This window comes from Phocoena sinus, chromosome 1 (genome assembly GCF_008692025.1).
Source record: "Phocoena sinus isolate mPhoSin1 chromosome 1, mPhoSin1.pri, whole genome shotgun sequence".
NCBI classification, from domain to species: Eukaryota; Metazoa; Chordata; class Mammalia; order Artiodactyla; family Phocoenidae; genus Phocoena; species Phocoena sinus.
In genome coordinates, this window is record NC_045763.1 from 53908813 (window position 1) to 53928958 (window position 20146).

The window sequence follows — 20146 nt, forward strand, 5'->3', positions numbered from 1 at the left end:
ACACGGGTTCAAGCCCTGGTCTCGGAAGATCCCACATGCCGCGGAGCAACTAAGCTGGTGCGCCACAACTGCTGAGCCTGTGCTCTAGAGCCCGTGAGCCACAACTACTGAGCCCGCATGCCACAACTACAGAAGCCCGCGCGCCTAGAGCCCATGCTCCACAACAAGAGAAGCCACCACAATGAGAAGTGCGCGCACCGCAATGAAGGAGCAGCCTCCACTCTCCGCAACTAGAGAAAGCCTGCACGCAGCAACGAAGACCCAGCACAGCCAAAAATAAATAAATAAATTTATTTTTGAAAAAAAAAGGTAGTTTTACCGGGGGGGTGGGGGTGGGGGGTGATTGAGATTGGGAGATTGGGATTGACATATATACATTAATATGTATAAAATAGATAACCAATAAGAACCTGCTGTATAAAAAAATAATAAAATTAAATTAAAAAAATAAAAGATTCTATGGGAAAAAAACCTTACAGAAAAATGGTATGAGGGTATCTCAGTCAACAAAATAAATGGCCTCTCACCCACTTTATTTCTGACCCACATAGGCTGAGATCACCAAGGAATTCTTTTCCTTACCATACAGACCATTTATACTCAGTTTTATTTTACCCCAACTCTGTAGTACTTTTTTTAAATCATTTTTTTCTCCCTAATATTTTACTTCTTTGCTTGTTAACATCTCTCTTTGCAGCTCTACGTTTTTTATTCTCAAAATCTGATTCCTGGCTCACCCCCTTGCCCCCACCTTCCCAGAAATGATTGGAAATACAGGTGTATAACCAACTCAGAAGATTTTTTTTTTTAAGTTCAGTACATGAAACCTCCAACCACATCTGGCCATTCACCATTCCAGACATTTTGGTAGGTGTTGATTTACCCCTAATATTTTGATGTTTGTAATACACTAAATTCTCCATTAATCAGAATGGAATATTCTGGTTAAATTTCTAAAGAAGATACACTTTTTTTTTTTTTTTTTTTTTTTTTGCGGTACGCGGGCCTCTCACTGTTGTGGCCTCTCCCGTTGCGGAGCACAGGCTCCGGATGCGCAGGCTCAGCGGCCATGGCTCACGGGCCCAGCCGCTCTGCGAAATGTGGGATCTTCCCGGACCGGGACACGAACCCGTGTCCCCTGCATCGGCAGGCGGACTCTCAACCACTGAACCACCAGGGAAGCCCAAGAAGATAAACTTTTTAATAAACTTTTGCTCTTGTTGGAAATAAAAAAAAGCAGTTTTAAGAGGCTAGTTTTCAAAACAATGTGAATGTACTTAATACCACAGAACTGTACACTTAAAAATAGTTAAAATGGTAAATTTTATGTTATGTATATTTTACCACAATTTTTTTTAAAGCCTAGCTTTTTGTAGTTAGAAGGAAGAAGAGTATGGAATAAGGGAGGAGCACATAAGTGATGTATACTATTGTCAGTGTTCTAGCTCTTGGTTGGGTGGTGGATTCATGAGTGTGTATGATATTATTAAATAAAATAACAAAAAATTGAAAAGTATAACTAACCTCAGGTGTAACCACTGTTAAGTTCAAAAATACCCTATATGCTGATCTTTGCACACCTATGCAAATAGAGATGATAAACTGCCATGCTAGTCTATATGTCAATCTTGTATGAATCTTGTAAGCATGAATCTGCTTCCTGGAGCCCAATAAACACTAATCCTGAAAAGCTGATGACACTGAACTGAGATAAATTCACTAGAATCACTCTGTTGAGGCATATTGGGGGCCAAGGATTTCCTCTCACCATAAAGTTCCAACAGTATTCAACAAGAATGAGTCCAGTTAGGGACATTTTACGTCTGAGATATCTACAGAACACCCTGGCAAAGACATCACTAGGCTTTTTAATTTACCAGACAAATAACTGGCAGGAAATGAGTGAGCAGAGATGCAGATTTAAGATTCATCAACTAGCAGTAGGAGTCAGGAGCATCTTGGTCCTCTTGTAAGTTATATACCACACCACTCTGAGTACTGTTCACAGAACTGCAGTCAGTGATCCTGCCTGGGAAGAGTGCTTACAGGTTCAGAGTGAAAAGAACATGAAAACTTAAGGGGGAAACACCAGAAAACCAAGAAAATGTGGTGTAACAAAGCCAACAAAGGTTCACCTTCCTTTTTACCCAGTTTTAAGAAGAAAATGATCCATTTATCACTGAAAATTACCACTGAGTGAAATATAATAAAGCAATAGTTCACTAGTTACAGAAATTAGTTTCTCAGTACCTAAGTGTGATTATATGGCAAGCTTCATATTCTAAGGTCCAAAGAACTGTTGAAGTTAACACATATCAGAAGTTCTCTGACTTTCTGAATCAAAGAGAGCTCAACCTCAACCAGGAAAGTGAATACAAAATTGCATTAAACAATGACCTATAAAAGTCAAATATTTAAATATTTATCTCTCACTTGCTTTAAATTAAGCACTAAAATTAATATATACTATGCTTTAAATATAATAATGATGCTAAGAATATATACTGTTCTTTTAATATAATTAAAATATACAAAAGTTTAAGCACTTAATCAGGTGGTTTAATCTCACATATCGATCAGCCATACTATGTATCTATAGTCAAATCCAAATTATCACCATATTCTTTATATATGAACATACACGTTGTAGCTAGAAGAAAACCATCAGCCTCCCCCTTTAGAAAGCTGACCTTGAATCTGCAAATCAATTAAGAACAAATCCATAACTTCCATAAAATTATATTTTCTTTTAAAATATTTCCTTTTGGGGGTTTCCCTGGTGGCGCAGTGGTTGAGAGTCCACCTGCTGATGCAGGGGACACGGGTTCGTGCCCCGGTGCAGGAAGATCCCACATGCTGCGGAGTGGGTGGGCCCGTGAGCCATGGCCGCTAAGCCTGTGCGTCCGGAGCCTGTGCTCCTCAACGGGAAAGGCCACAACAGTGAGAGGCCCACGTACCACAAAAAAAAAAAAAAACATTTCCTTTTGAAATACAATGCTACCCCTGACAGAAGATTAATTTATTTTACTGAAAAGATATGTTCCTGGAAAACTGAATGAAAGATTTGGGGGTTGGGGGGGTTCTGTCCTATTTCTTTCCTACGGTCTTTATTCATTCATTTGATAAATATTCATTAACTGTCTACTATGAGCCAAGCACTATTCTAAGCACTGGTAGATACAGCAATGCATAAGAAAGACAAAGTCCTTAACCTCAAGGAGCTTATACTCTGTAGACAATAAACAGATAAACAAAGATATATGAACTATAAAGTCAGTGGTAAGTTTTTTTTTTTTTTGGCTGCGCCCCACGGCATGTGGGATCTTAGTTCCTGACCAGGGATTAAACCCAAGCCCCTGCAGTGTAAGTGCAGAGTCTTAACCACTGGACTGCCAGGGAAGTCCCAGTGATAAGTATTATGAGGATAAACAAAGGGATAAAAAGCGGTGGAGGCTGCTACTTAAAACAAAGTAATTATAGATGACTTCTCTGAAGAGGGGATATTTGAGTGGATATCTGAATTAAATAAGAAGCAGGTCTTGTGATAGAGCATTGCCAGCAAAGGAAAGTACAAATGGCCTGAGAGGGGAATGTGCTCTTCATGTATGAGGGACAACAAAGGCGCTGTGCTATGTAGTCAGGGCAGAGTGACAGAGAATGGTGAGAAAGGAGGTCAGAGCAGTAGCCTTACATCGCCTTTTTTTTTTTAATTAAAAACAATATAAATTTATTTGTGAAAACTTTTAAAGTTCTATAATGAAAAATAAATACCACCAGGAGAACATTCACAAGACACATTTCAGATTAATGGTTACAAACAGTTGTAGTCAAAGCATTAAGAGACATTGGTAATCATCATGTAACCATTCTCTCAAAAGGCACTTTGGTTTTTGAACAGTGGCTACTGATTCTTGATTGAGATTTTCCCAATGTTTTTGTTTCTTTCAAGTCACATATGTCATCATAAAAGCTGCTAATGTCCCTTGGAAAATAATATTATTACTTCATTATATACATACTTAGAGAGAGAAGAAACAGCAAGTTTGAGAAAACTATCTTTGTAATGAAAAGCCCATTTCATTCAAACTGGAGAATTTCAATGTGAGAGAAACTGACCTCAGGAGACAGTACAGAATAAGCCTGTGGCGGTTTTTCCAGTGAGACCGGTAGGCAAAACTGCCCAGTCTTTAATCGTCCATTCTGAAGCATCGGTATCCACTTTTAAATAAAAGGAAACAATATTAATTTAAATATGTTTGTTATAAAAGTAATTACTTGGAAAATCTGTTTTAAGAACTTGGTATGAGCCAAATTCGTTTCACATCACTAAACACCAAGGGGATTTAATTATCAGGTAATAATAATAGGTTTTCATAATTCCTCTAAAGAAGTTTCCCCAACAATATTTAAGGAGGATCCCCAAAACATTACCAACTAACTATGCAATACTTAAATCTATAGCAGGTCCTCATTATCCAAGGGAAAGTTGGTAATAGAAAGTAGAAAAGGCCACAAAGTGAATCAATTTTAAACTGGGGTAATAGTGTCAATGTAAATAGGGAAAGAAAGATTTGATTAGATAAGAATGTTGGAAACAAAACTAAGAAGTATGACATAAACTTATTTTCTTACATTTAGCAAAAATTCATGTCATAAGCTGAAGACAAAAGATATGTATCAAATGTTAGTTTTTCTCTTTTAGGTGAAAGCATGCCTTTCTGACAAAATTGTGGTAGCACACTGATGTATTCATCTTAGGTTTACTTTTGTAATTCAGTAGTAATGATTTTCAAAAAATACTCAGGCGTTTTAATTGCTTTAATTAAGACAATTAAAAAGGGTTTTAATTACCAAGGGTCTCTTTTAATCATTTTACGTTCAAACCATTTTCTTCCAAAGAACCCTTAAAACTGTTACATTTACACAGTACTGTTGGGTAAATATACAATAATCAGGACCAACACCTAAGTGTTTATACATGTTAGTTAGTTAATTAATGACACTGGTTAACTATATTGAGAATTTTCTTGTTATGATGACCCTTCCTAAAGAACATGGGGAATCAGATAAGGAATACTCAAATAATAATGAACACCAATTATCTTAAATATTGTTAATTATATTTAAGATCAAAGGGCTAAATATTTAACAAAATATACTTACCGTGTATCCAACAGGAGTTTCAAGAGGAGTATTTTGTTTTTGTTGACAACTAACATGATAAAAAGTAAAAAGCAAGTGATGATGGTCAGTTAAAGTAGCAGGGAGTTTAACCTTGATTTCTTCATGAAAATCAGGAGACCTTCATACAAAAACAAAACAAAACATCAATAGTCAGTAATGTGTTCAAAATAAACAATTATTGCATTTGTATGTTTGAGTAATTTTAAAATTAATTTCAGGATTCATGCTTAATCTTTCTTTTAGTCCAAAATATTTTTATTTCCAAGCTCTTAAGTAACTAACCCCTACTTCCAGATGAGGGAGCTGCCACTGTTTCTGAAATTTCTCATCCCATTTTTATTAATGGGTTGAGTAATCCTACTATTTGAAAATTCATTAATAATCACCACCTTGATGCTGAAATCTTCATTAGATTGGAAACTGTATAAGAGAAGAGACTAGGGCAAGGCTTTCTATATTTATAAACCAATTTGGATACATATTACATAGAAAAAAAATAATGAGCTTTTATAAGTGTATATCTTATAACCATACCATAGAAAAACATTTTTCTGTTATAGGAGTACAGCTTCATAGTAAGACTAAATTGTATTATCCTTTTGTTAAAAAAAAAAGAAAGAAAGAAGGAATTTTTAGACAACTTGGTATCAAGATGGGCTCTCTATGCAATGTCTTATATCTATCATTCCATTGCTAAAGAAATAAATGTTACCTAAACATGGACAGTTGTGTATTGACTGACAGCTTTACAAAAAAAAAAGGACAAGGAAAAGAGAAAAAAGAAAAGAAAAAATCAGGGAATCCCCACAAATTGCAATGTGCCCCACCGTTTAGAAGGGCTCCCAGCTACTAAGGAATACAACAAATATCATATTTGATCAAACCAATGGCACTTGCATCTCAACATTCATTGAGAGTGGGCCCTAAGAGCATTTTTATAAGATAGCATGGCTGCTATTTATGATATAGACCTAAAAGGGATAGAACCTTAGCATCCCCATCTTCCATATTCAGTTCGTATCTCTCTGTTGTACTCAATGAAAATACATCCAAACCATATAGTTCCAACTACCTTTAAAGTGAAGCCCATCCCACCAGTTAGGGATTTTTCTCTGATGCTAAATATGTCAAATATTCTTCCATCTCAAATAAGCCTCAAAAATGCTAACAGGTGTAGATCTGATCACAGAAAAATTAAGTGGCATAAGGCTTTTAATACCCGTAAGAAAGGTAGCTAATGCTAGCCATCTGAGAATTTGATGACTTTGGTGAATAAAAGATGTTATATATCTTATTACTGATCTCACTAATCACCACTGAATTACGAGAAAGTTGAATTTACTAGTAATGTTAGACTGTATCATTTTAATTCTCCTAATGCTAAGAGCAACAAAATAAAGACCTAGCCACAAACTGAGATACTTTTACAAAATACAACCTTCTTTATAAATATCTTTTCTGGCTTCTAGTGCTTTAGTTCATTTCTTTCCTGGAATCATATTATGTAAAGGCTCTTATGGAAAATTAAACATCTACGAGTTATTCATCAACAAGTATTTTTAATTACCCACCATTAGGCTAAGCACTGTGTTACTTTTGTGGTGGTTTTAAAGATGAACATAAGAAAAATAACCCTCAAAAATATATAATTCAGTAGAAATATAAGTAAGACACACATATATCAATAGCTATGCTATAAAGCAGGGGTTGGCAAACTATGGCCACAGGCCAAATCCAGTCCACTACTTCATTTGTATAGCCTACAAACTAAAAATGATCTTTATATTTTTAAGTGCTTAAAAAAATTCAAAAGAATATTTCACTTGAGATGTTAAATGAAATTCAAATTTCAGGGTCCATAAATAAAATTTTATTGGAAGACAGCCATGCCCATTTATTTGCAATTTACTGTACATGGCTAATTTTGCACTACAACAGCAAGGTTGAGTAGTTGCAAGAGACCAGATGGCACACAAGGCCTAAAATATATACTATTTGGCCCTTTTTAGAAAAGTTTGCCGACCCCTAGTGTACAGCATATAAGGTTAAATGCTTCAAGAACAGAGCTGAATTGATTACTTCAAGTTTTAGATCAGGGAACTGTCATTTAGGAAGAGATATATGATATGGACCTTAAAGTATGAGTAGGAGTTCAATTAGAGGGAACCAGTATTACAACAGAAAAAAGATCCAAGAAAGGCCCAGAAACAGGACAGCACAAGATATGCTTGGTAATGAGGCAGAAATACAATCATCAAGATGTAAAAGATGATTGTATATTAGACAAAATAAGAAGGAAGACAAGAATGTCTTACATTTTGAGTCAGAGCAACTCGAAAAATCGTAGTACGATTAATAAAAATAAAGAGTCAGACAGCGATTGGCTTAGGAAGAGAGTCGACAACAAATACATGGAAATTGAGAAGGCAGCAGGCACTCGAATGAATACGCCTAAAAGGCCACTGAAAATACACATCTGTATCTCAGAAAGAAGGTTATGAGAGAAAATAAACAGTGCGAACAATCCACATAAATGTAAAAGTAGTAGTATTTTCATTGAATGTAACTCTGGAAATACATATAAGATTATTTAGGGAGAGAATATTATAGAAAAAGAAGGATAAAGGCAAAACTTTCGTATTTTGTGTGGAAGGCCTATGTTTTAAAGAAAAAGAAAAATTAGAATAATTACTATTAAAAAAAAGTGTTCAAAGGGATAAAAGGAAACCAAGAGAGGGTCATAAAATAAACGTGAGAAAGAAAAGTTTTAAGGCGGGTAAGGAAAAACCATGCTACACAACAGCACTGAAGAAAGACTTTTTTTAAGTATAGAAAACAAATTTTGTGGCAATAAGAGATGGAGCCAATGAAATAGAAGACTGATGATGCAAGAAAAGGAATAACTGATGGAGTCACATTCTGAAGAGCCTGGATAAGATCGTTTTGAGAGGAGAGATGAAAAGATCCACACTGAGGAAGGTGTGCGCCATTACCACCTTTGAAACAGAGGAAAGGCAGATCTGCATGGAGACAATTTGAGGTGAAGAGCACAGAAGTTGATAGATCTCAAGTTAGATGGTCTCAATCAACTTCATAAAGTAGGAACACTAGAATTAAAGCAAACAGAAAAGAAGTAGGAGCTAGAGAAAGGGGAAGAAAAGCTTAAAATAGCTACTGCCAAATGGGAGAGAAGGTAAAAAAGTGACGACAAAAAAATTTACCAAAGAACAGAGGGGCCAAAAGAAGATAAAATGTGATAAAGTAAATTACTGTAGCCCCATCATATGATAAAATAACATCAATTTGTGGCAGCCCTGATTGGCACAATTTTGTGTTTTTTCTCCAATAGCATTCGATAATCAAAACAAAAGAAGGGGGAGAGGGAGGTGAAGGAGGGGGAAGGGGAGGGAGGGCAGGAGGAAGAGGAGGAGGGGGAAAAAAAGCAGGAGTTAAAGGTTATCTAGAGTTAACAATCAATTCCCAAAGAAGTAAAAGGGAAAGTCACTGAGTCGATGATTTATTGGATGTTGCACCAATTTAACTGACAATTGAGTGCAAGCTTAGTAAAGAGTTAAGTAAAACTACAAAGTGTCAGGTGAAAATAACAGGGAAAGACCAAAGGACCAGAGGCCATAAAGATAATCAATAACAATATAATAAAAATGAAAGGATCAGAGAATTTGACAGAAAAGATGTTTTGTGCATAAAGTCTTATATTTGAGATGTCTACGGAGAGAATGTGCATCTACAGGTTGAAAATTATAACTCTGATGTCAGCTGTCTTGAATTTGCACATCCAGTGCAGCAAAGCATTTGGTAAACACACTAACGTGAGTGCTAACAATGCCACTGAGAAGTGAGAAACTTTGAAAGAAATATTTGAATTCAGTACCTGTTATGATATACTACGGCTGTATAGGCTTCCTTTGAAAATTCTGAACAGCTAGATTTACCAAAGATTACCTGTAACAAATAACAGCATGTTGAAACTTTGTTGTAATAAATGCTGGATGTTTCAAATCTATGTAAGAATTTGTCTGATTTAATAACTGAGAACAATGGGCAAAATAAGCCCAATGAAGAACAATGTGCCTATACGTTCAATTGCTTAACTGTAAATTTCTTTTCAACTATAGACCCATCTGACATTCAAACATTCAAAAAGTTTCTATCCATTATATTTATATCTATTGGGCAATAAGGTACATTTCTTTCCTTTTTCTTAAAGAAGGTAAAGAATTCATTTTAAAATCTAGATGTAGCACATCATTTGGAATTTACATAAGAAATATGATCCTAGAATGGTGGCATATATCTACTATATAAATTGGTGGATTCTCCACTAAAACAACAGTCATTCTGAACGTCAAATATAAATTATTTATAAATGATATTAAAATACCCTAATTTAGGTCAAGCTACGTACCCTTTAACTTCCAGTACTCCCTGCAAGCTACTCTACAATGGAAGAGGAGCTCCATTCTTATATTCTTATTTATGTGTTTGTTTTTTTCAAATCCACCACATTAAAAAAAAAATACACTACTACTACAATACTTTGGAGAAGGTTTAGAGGTAAAATAATTCAGTCTTGTATATCTGCCTCTCGAATTCTACCAAGCAATACTACGGTTAATTAGGGCAGCAGATTACATAAATGGCTTAATGATGTCAAGGTCATAGCTATGATTACTATGTGACAGGCTTACAATGTTATCTAGTCATAGATTAAACTTCTAAGTCTGGCCAGTCATCTCTACACATGCATGAATAGGTATGTGGACATGTCATCACACTTCTATCACACAACTGGTAAAACAACTCAAAGTTTACTCCTTATACAAAGGGGTTAAGTTGCACCATCCTTAAATAAAAAGAACGTAACAGATATCTGTGTTTCTTTTTGCAACATTTCAAGCAGGTCCTTTTATTTTAAGGGTATGCAAAAGTATAATAATTATGAGTCTCCTGTATATGTCTAATTTCATCAATTTCTAAGACTACCTTACTATGTTTTTATAAAAATGCTGTTCCAGTGCCAAAATTATGAAGTTTATGATTTTATCATATCAACATTGTATGATCAAAAAATTATCTTAAGATTCATTTGGACAGTCTTCATTTTTAAAAAAAATAAGCAAATATAATGTGTCTGTGTTTATACACTATTTCAAACCAGCCACTCACATAAACATAAAAGCATTATATTTTCATATCACTAATAATACACAAGAGAAAGGAATGCAGTACATTTTTTTCCCTCTGAGAAGCTATTGTTTTTCAAAAAGTAACTTATTTTCATAACATGCAATGATATAAAGTGAAAAGTGTTCCTTTGACCATTTAACATGTATTTTTAATCATTCATCAACATAGACTGAGCGACAATTAATGCCAAGCACTATGATAGGCAAGATACAGATATGAGTAAGACATGGTCCTTGCCCTCAAGGAGCTCACAGTCTAGTGGCTGAGATAAAGAAACAAGCATATAACCATAAAATGAAACAGCCCATAAAAAAAGTGAGAAGACACTAAGGTGGCACCAAATGAAGGAGTGGTATAACTGCCAATATGGCTGGACGCAGCTGGGGCTCTGTAGAGGAGGCTATATGTATGCTAAGACAAGGAAGAGTTTGTTAGGCAAAAAGTAAAAACAAATTATTTTACATATACTACATTTGTCATAAGCTCAAATTCATATGGCCATTCACATATAGGATAACAGAGCCATCTATTTTCACAATCCAGCATCTTTTCATTGACTATGATTAGTACATTCATTCCTTCGGCAAACATGAAGAGCTAGTAAAAAGCATGAAATGCTCATTCCAAACCTCAAAAATAAATTCTACATTTATTGAACAAATATTTATTCAGCATGTATTGCATGCAAGGATCTGGAACAGCTGCCATAGAAGAATACAAAGATGAATAATTTGTGCTTGCTGCTATCAAGATCTATAAATGTTGATGAAACTGAGGCTACAGTGGAAAGGAAAATATATAGTTTTCTTAGTAAATATTGTAGAAAATCAAAAGAACTTGATTCAAATGACTGCCATAGAAGGCTAAAATAAAACTCTGTAAACAGTGCACCTGTTCTTAGCGCATTTTCATTCCACTAGGGTTCTTTCAGAGGTTGAACATCTACAGTGATAGATGTGCTCCTACTCCGTAAATTGAAAATCTACTTTCATGGAACCTGAATTTACTAGTGTCCCACAAATCCTAAATGACAATGTGGGCAGTCAAGAACCTCCCCAATCTAGCCTCAATCTACTATTCCTGACTTATCTTGCATTGCTCTGGCTCACTGGCAACTGACTACTCTACCTCTGTTGAAGGACATTCTCCAACTTGAATTGCTCTCCTTTCCCCACAGTCTAGACAGATCCACTGCTATGAACATTTTAACCACCTTTGAGGCATTCTCTCCTTCCTCTGAACACCTATACCTTTGAAACCCTATACTACCAATCTTCTAATAATTAGCACATACCCTGGTTATCAATATTGGCTGCAAAATGTAATCCCTTGGGGAGATTTAAAAATACTGATATCTGCCTGGTATCCCACCCCAGAGATTATAATGTAATTGGAATGGGATTGTCTGGGCATTGGTATTTTTAAAAGCTCCCCAAGTGAGTGTAAAATGCAGCCAAAGTTAAGAACTACTGCCAGAGTTTCTCAACAAAGATGGTAAGAACCATGCAAATTAGAATCACCTGGGGGACATTTTCAAACTATACCACAACCCCATAATACTACCCACCACTTTCCACCTCCCTTACCTGGCCTTTCATTCTAAAGGCGGGGAATCAGGATCACAGATGGAAGAGTAGAGAAGAGGTATCTGCTCTGTTAAGAGTACCCTAGGTAATTCTGATCTGGCCCTCTTCTGAAGTTCATTATTTTAAAATTTTATGTATTCTGAATATCCTCTAGATTATGTCTTATTCATCTTTGTATCACTGGGAGTGCCTAGCATATACCAAGTCCTCAATAAATAAGACTTCAAATAAACCCATTACTACCTGTACAGGAAGTAATGAAGTCAGAAATTTTGTTTGCAAGATCACATTCATTTCCAGTTCAGAGCTGCCAACCAAGTGATTACCTTCCCTGCCCCAAAAAAGGTCTATTTGAACTGTATGTGAAGAATAGGAAATGTAAAGAACATTTCTTACCGGCATGGCATTGCTAGGATCCTCCCCATACATAAACTGGACTTTAACTGTTATATTTCTGGCAGAACCTTGACGGTTGGCAAAATTGAGACTCTGAGGGTATATGTAGAGAAGGTTTCTGTGAAGGCAAGAGTATACATGATAGTGAATACATATCTAAAAACACTATGTATCACTACTACACACCACAAAAGAAACAGATGAACAAATATTGAATTATTAGCATTTGCTAGACACTATGCTATTTTCACATACAATGTTTGATTTGATCCTTAGAGCAGTCATTCAAACAGACAGCAATCAAATATACCCCCCTTTTGCAGATGAACTGAGGCCCAGAAAAGTTAAGAGATTTTCACATACAATCAAATAAGTGGCAAAGCCGAAATGAGAATACAGTTCAGTCAGACTTAAAAATGCATGTTCTTTCCTCTAGAAGAGGCTACTGGGAAATAAACAAGTATGAACAGAAACATTATTAAGAAGTTAAAAGACAGTTCTAATATTATCTTAGTTTCTCCAAGAAGATATAAATAGGATGACATTTAGAAATCAGGCTTTTTGTATAAATGTGATCAAGGTTTTAAGAGGTATAATATTCTACATTATTATTCAAAAACACATATGATAATACGGTACGTATAAGAGTATTAGGTAGTTACTATGAGAAAATCACATACTACTCTACAATTATTTGACTTCATGTCCAGTTGCATCTTACACAGCTTTAATAGTCCCTGCTGCCAACACAGAGATGAGAAATAATTCAAGGAAAGGCACCAAAAGAGAGGGCTTAAAAAAAAAAAGAAAAAAAGACTGAGAGTTACTTTACCTGAAAACTAGTGTTTGCTCAGAGCTGATGAACAAGACTTCAAGCATAATAAAACCCTCCTCATCAACTGCTAGGACAATGAAAATAGGTCTAAATTTTCTAGAAGGTGGTAGAGCAATATAGGAATTTTAAATGAACATACCCTTTGACCCAACAAACCCACCTCTAGTCTAAGGAGAGAACTGCACATACGTACAAATGGGTGTGTTCAAAGAAATGCAAGACATTTTTTATATTAGGAAATAATTATAAAGAAACATGTTCATCAGTACTGGACTAATTAATTAAATTAAGATATATTAAAAGAAGAATACATTTCAGAGTCCCAAAAAATGACAATATGCAGCAGTATTTATTAATGCAGAAAGAGATATCCAGCATGTTGGATGAAAAAAAGGTTGCAGGGCAGGATGTATAGTGGCATTAACCTACTTACGGAAAACTGTGAAGAAATAATGGCTGAAAACTTCTCTAATCTGAGGAAGGAAAGAGACATCCAGATCCAGGAAATTCAGAGAGTTCCAAATAAGATGAACTCAAAGAGACCCACACCAAGGCACATTATTATTAAAATGTCAAAAGTTAAAAACAAGAAGATAAAAAGAGGTAAAATATATCACACATCTAATGGCACGGAAATACCTATAAACAAGACCATTTCAAAACAATGCTGTGTCGTGAGAGAAGTATGCAGAAGCTATGGGAGGAACAGACAGGTACTTAGTTGATCATGGAGAAGTCTTTTCATCTACTCCCTTTGCAATTTATTTGTTGAAGAATTATTGATATTTTTGTGTAGATTTTTCCAGAGGCTGGATTTTACTAACTGCACACTGTAGTGACATTTAACATGTTCCTCTGTGTTTTCTATGAATTGAGAGTTGAATCTAGAGCCTTGGTCAAATTTTGGTGGCAAGGTCACTTCATAAATGGTACTGTGTCCTTCTATCAGGAGGAAAATGTTTGGTTGTTGTTTCATTTTTTGTGCAATTAGTAGACAATGATGACCAATGCCTAAATCCATTAACTCATTAAGGATTACCAAAAGGTGATATTCTATCATCGCTTCTTTATTTAACAGCTGGAATATGTCTATGAAGAGCACTTTTCCTTATCTACTATTTGCTTTGCCAGTGAGCCATTATATGAGAGGCAAGAATAAATGCTTGATTCTTTTCCATTAGCTGCCAGTTTTCAAAATAATCAGTTGGTACATTACATTCCTCTAAAAGGGATCAATTTTGTCTTTTTTTTACAGCATCACTTATAAACTCATGGACCAAACATATTAACGGGTTTCAATATTTTGCAGTTATTATCTTTATTGGTGTTCAAATTGTACCATCTTTGGCAGGTGGAAAGGTCAATTCAAACTGGCTCGTGATTCCTTTTGATTCAGCCATAATAGTCTTTAACGTCTTCTTACTATCTGTTACGAGAAGACCTTCCAGGCTCTTCTTGTACACTTTCTTCCCAAACCTGGAATCAGCCATTTCTCCAAGGAGTTGGGGTTTTTGAATGGGTAATGTTTTTCCAGGCCACTCATTGTGGGTTATTCATTGTTTCTAGGCCTTTTAAAGTTGAAAGAGTTAGGGGAAAATGCTTTTAACATGAAATATATCCTGAGTTCATAGTGATAATCCAAATTCAAATTCAAGAATACAAGGTTTTTATTTATTCTTTTCTATCTTGCACCTATATATCATTTTTCCTGTGCTGAGAACCATTCTCAAGGACATCAACTATGAGAGAACTAAAATATCACTTAATTACTCTCATTGTGTATTATTCGAGCAAAGGAGTCTTAAGGAACTTGAAGATTATGTGGTCATCCAGAAGAGGATGAACCTACAAAGACTGATAAGGCACCCACAAAGAAACAGAAGGAAAACCATGGAAGTACAGTGGCAAGGAAGCCCAAGGAAGAAATTACAAGCAGAATTATGAGTTAAGTGTCAAATGCTATTCACAGACCAAATAAGGTAAGAAATGAAAAATGTCAACTGAATTTAGCAACTTCAAAGTCACTGGAAATCTCAGGCTGAAAACAGACAAAAGTAGGTTTAAAGAGTAAGTAGGAGGTAAGAAAATGAAATAAGTGAAATTCTGAAGAGTGTAGCTGAGAATGGGAGAAAGATAATGCAATAGTTGGAGACAGAACATAGGGATTTGGGAAGCTTTTTAAGATTGGAAAGGTTTAAGTTTGATTAAATCCTAATGAAAAGAATTTAGTTGAGACAGAGTTTGCATACACTAGAACAAGAATGTAATGATTCCTGAAATGGTGGGAGAGAACAGGATCCAAAGTACATGATAACAGATCGGCCTTTATGATGTTTATAATGCCTCACTGTGACATTTATTGAGTATGCAGTATACTAGATACTGAGAATATAGAGATAAAAGACAAAGTTCTTGACTTCATAGAAATCACAGTCTGGAGGGAGAATAAGACAGGCATACTTGCAGTATGATAGATGCTATGAACATAGAATGTCACTGGGGCCCACAAGAGGACTTGAAACTAAAGAATCTGCCCATAAATTTCAGTGAGAAATTTTCAAGTACGATAGACACGCAAAACACACAGAAAAGCAAAACATATCATGCCGTCCCCCACCCCTCAATTTCTGCATTTGGATTACTACTGTTTTAGCTTTGTGGATATGGACATAACTGGCCCCTTCCCATCTTTCGAGTCTTAGAAAGCCTCACTTTACCTCCCCACATAACATCACTTTGTTATCCCATTCACAACTCTTAAATAATCTGCTTAAGATAATCCTAAATTATCTTGTTTGTTTGTACATTATTTCTTGTTTATGTATCTCCTTAAATAAAGCCCAAATTCCATGAGGGCAAGGACCTTACGAATCTAGTTAACTGCTCTATTTCCAATGCCTAGAATAGTTCCTCATATGAATAAATGATTGATTGAATGAATGAATGAATAGTATAGAACTCACATAATATTTTAGTTACTTAACTCTTCTGGAGTTTGAATTTTCATATGAAATGCGAATTAACTGAACATTAAGCTATGCTTGATTTCTAATATAAGCAATACAATTTTAAATTCAACTTGTCTATGAAGGTGAAAGGCATGCATTTAGCCTAGACTCTTTTTCATTTGACTGCTAACTCCACTAATAAATTTCCACATAAACCCAGTAAGTCTTTACCGTGCATTTATAATACTCCTTCAGAGGAATTTTAAATCAGCAGAGAGAAGGGAGATCAATGAAAAGTGTTGAGTTGCTGAGATAGCTGACTGACCTTTTTTAAGGCTGAATTCATATTTCACCACTTCCTCAAAATAAATTCCAGATTAAATCAAAGTTTTAAATAATAAAAATAAAACCATACAAGTACTAGAAAACCTTTAAAGAGACCATATTTTATAGGTGACGAAGGCATTTCTGAGCATGAGCCACAAAAAATCATAAAAGACAAATTTTAAAGCCTCTACAGAGCAGGGGATACCATAAACACAAGTGGAAGACAAAGGACAAATTGGAAGAACACTGTTTGCTACACACATGACAAAGAGTTAGTATCCATCACATGTGAATACTTCCTAAAATTACTCAGAAAGAGACAAACAAAAAAGGGGTGGGAAGTTTGATGGGGGGAGGGAGACTCAGATAATTCTCAGGTAATTCACAAAGAGAGCAAGACAGACAGCAAAATAAACTAGATATATGTGCCTACTATGTTTATCAATATTTTTTGTCTTTGTCAATTTAAAACATTGGTAAAAATTCATGGGAAAAGAGGAACTCTCATATACTCTTGGTAGGGATATAAATTGGCACAATTCTTTTAAAGGATAATCTGACAAGAGAAATCTACTTTGAAAGTTAACATCTATGAACTTATCATATGAAAATATTTATACACAAATATAAATACCTTTTCTATGCATATTGTTTGTAATCAAAAAATTACAAGCAACTGAAATGATCATTGACAGGCAGATGATTAAATTAAGGTGCATCCATATAATAAAAGATTGTGTAGCCATTTAAAAGGATATGGTATAGGCACTCATATGAAAGTAAATTTTAAAATGTTATGGTCTTGAATCAATTTATATATATAACACAAGCTATATATAACACACTCCCATTTGTGTTAAAAAAAAAAAAATTACATTTAGGTAGTCATCCAAGGGAACTGGTATGATAGACCCCAAAATGTTAATAGGGAAGAGTCAGGATTTTTATTTTTTATAGGTTTTTCAAATATCTGAGTTTCCACGATAAATACTTTCAACATAACAAATTAACATTTATTAATAGTGAACATGAGAAAAAAGCTAAGATAAACAAAATGATTCCTTCGAAAGTCACTCATCTTCTGGACCTCTGCTGTCCAATACTATGGTCTAGTGAGACTACAGAGTACTTGATGTGTACCTGTTCTAACTGAGATATCCTGAAAGTATAAAATACATACTAGATTTGGATTAAACAAAACATACTATTAAAATTAATTTCACTTGTTTCTTTTCAGTTTTTTACACATATAGCTCACACTATATTTCCATTGGACAGTGCTGTTCTGGACAAAGAGAGGAAAAGGGAGCTAACGTATTGATATTACTCTGGCATTATTCTTTAGTTACTATAAATATTTCTATTCATAAATATGCTTTTCTCAGTTACTTTTAGAATCTTTCTACCGAATATATTAATTCAAAAACAAATGACCACAGTTTAAAAGGAAGAAATTACTAGTGATACTATATTCAACAGACCCCAAATGCCTTGTGTTTTATTTGGAACTCAAATCTCCATAAGATTGCACAACCTGGGGGAGGATAAGGGACTTTGCTTTGCTTGGAACTTAAACAAAGCTCCCAAATGTCCTAAAATTCTATGCAGCTAAGAAATTTTGTATATTAGTTCTTTGAAACTAGGAATTCTTAAATTAGGTCTTAATTTTGCTTAGTTTCTTTGGCATAAAAATTTTAAGTTTTTATAACATTACTGGTTACATCTTATCAGAGTTCTATTTAAACAGGCACAAGTTCAAGCAAAGATTAGATTCTGCCTTTAACAATGTGTACTCAGACAGGGGGCATTAAAAGGTAGATGTAAAAATCATTTACAAAATTACTACTTTCATTACATTTCCCATGTTGACACTCTTCCACAGCTTATAATTAGGCAAATTATTTATTTTAATTATATTAAATAACATCTCAAACTATGGTAAGAAAAAAAATTATCCAGATATTTCTACCCAGAGACAATATACTATAAACCAAGAATATGCAACCACTGCCTCTAATCTATCTTTTTGTGTTACATGTGAGGAAATATATAAACGGTGCAAAAAGTGTCAATACTCCAGCAGAGTAACCAAATAGAAGGAAATTCCTTCACACAGCCTTTCTTTGGTATTAGTGTCCAGTTACTTTCATGCACTGGAAGGGACTACTTTTCAAATTCCTTTCTCTGAAAAGAACCTCCTATATCAAAAAGGTGTATCTATTATATGCAAATTTTGTGTTTGAAAAACTCCCATGTTAAGACTTTATCATTATCTTACTCATTCAATAAAAATGTATGGTTTCTCCAGCATGTTAGGCATTGTACTAAAGTGCTATACAGGATATAAATTTAAAACAGATATAGATCTTACCAATGAACAGCTTATAGTACAATAGAGACAAGAAGCTGGCCCATCTCCATTCCCCCTCAACCAGAAAATGGATGAAATATCAGGGTCAATAGTTTTAAGCCAGAAAAGTAGACAGTTTAGTTAGGAGAAGTTTCGAAACATGCCCTTCAGGACCAATGATCACAACACTAACATATCTCTTTTAAAAAGAGGGAGGAAATTCAAATTTCTTCATTAGTTCAACATACACTTCTATAATTCCATAACATGTACCAGTGGTAAATGTAAGATGAAAATGAAGAATAAGGAAAAATATTTTGTTTTTCTTCTTCATTAGTGGAAGTATTAGTATATTTTTATCTACTTGCATTCTATATTTCTCTTACAAACAGAAGTATTTATGTGGTTTTGTATTGGACACTTAGAAAAAGTATACACAGGCTAAACAAAAGACATAATTCCTTGTACTTCTCAAGGTCCAAGAGACCAAACTCAGAAAACCCAGACTCTAGCAAAACTTCCCAATTTATGTCATCTTAACATAAGACTAGATAATATTTACCAATAAAATATTACAGCAATATTACATAAGTGCATTGCCTTTTTAATTACAAAAGAATACTAATACATAATACTGTGTAATGTTTACTAAACACTAGGTAGTGCTCTAAGTGCTTTAAAATATTTTTAGTCTTTATATAACTCTATAGAGTAGGTATTATCTTCACTTGATAGACAAGAAAACAGAGATCAGAAAAGCTAAGTAATTTCACAGAGCTGAAGAACAGCACAGCCAGGATTCCAATTCATCCAGTCTCTCTCCAGAATCAAACTCTTAGCCACTGTGGTTTATGACATCTACTGCAACTGTTCTATCCAAAAGCCCTTAATCCTAAATCATCAAAAGTAAGGGTCTCTGTTTTACTCCAGGAAGAAGCATTTCTAAGAATAAATTTGGAAATGATAAATTTTGTAAAGTTTTGCTTGATAATTTACCATTTAAACTGAAATTCATTATGTTAAAACTTTTCCCTTTGCAAAAGAGCTATTGCATTTATGAAAAATTTCATTTAGATAGGGCTAATCACACACACATACACACACACAAATTAAACGTAATTTCATGGACATAATAACTAACATTTTGAGTACTTCCTATTTGCCAGACACTGTTCTAAGTACTTTACACATATTACTTCTTTTGCTTCTCCTTAAGTATGTGCTAAAAAAAAATACCCAACTTACAGAAGAGGAGACTGAGGTGTGGGAAGGTTAAGTAACTTATCTAAGGCAGGATAGCTAGATCTGGCTT

At 34.7% G+C, this 20146-nt stretch overlaps 1 protein-coding gene across 13 annotated transcripts in view; it reads right to left on the reverse strand.

The window, feature by feature from the left end:
* The window catches only part of DOCK7 (dedicator of cytokinesis 7), a 242973-nt gene that overhangs the window by 109372 nt on the left and 113455 nt on the right, over positions 1 to 20146 (reverse strand). For 11 of the 13 annotated variants that reach the window (XR_004352185.1, XR_004352187.1, XR_004352186.1 and 8 more), the window contains 4 exons: positions 12375 to 12492; positions 9077 to 9147; positions 5164 to 5302; positions 4117 to 4218 (listed from right to left, as the gene is read on the reverse strand). Coding sequence is in view for 9 of the 13 variants with exons in the window: in XM_032648489.1 (XP_032504380.1) it covers positions 4117 to 4218; positions 5164 to 5302; positions 9077 to 9147; positions 12375 to 12492 (430 nt within the window). In the remaining 4 variants the exon portion in view is untranslated. Of the gene's footprint in view, positions 1 to 4116; positions 4219 to 5163; positions 5303 to 9076; positions 9148 to 9994; positions 10781 to 12374; positions 12493 to 20146 lie in introns of those variants that run through there. The other 2 variants (XR_004352190.1, XM_032648558.1) reach the window with 2 other exon arrangements.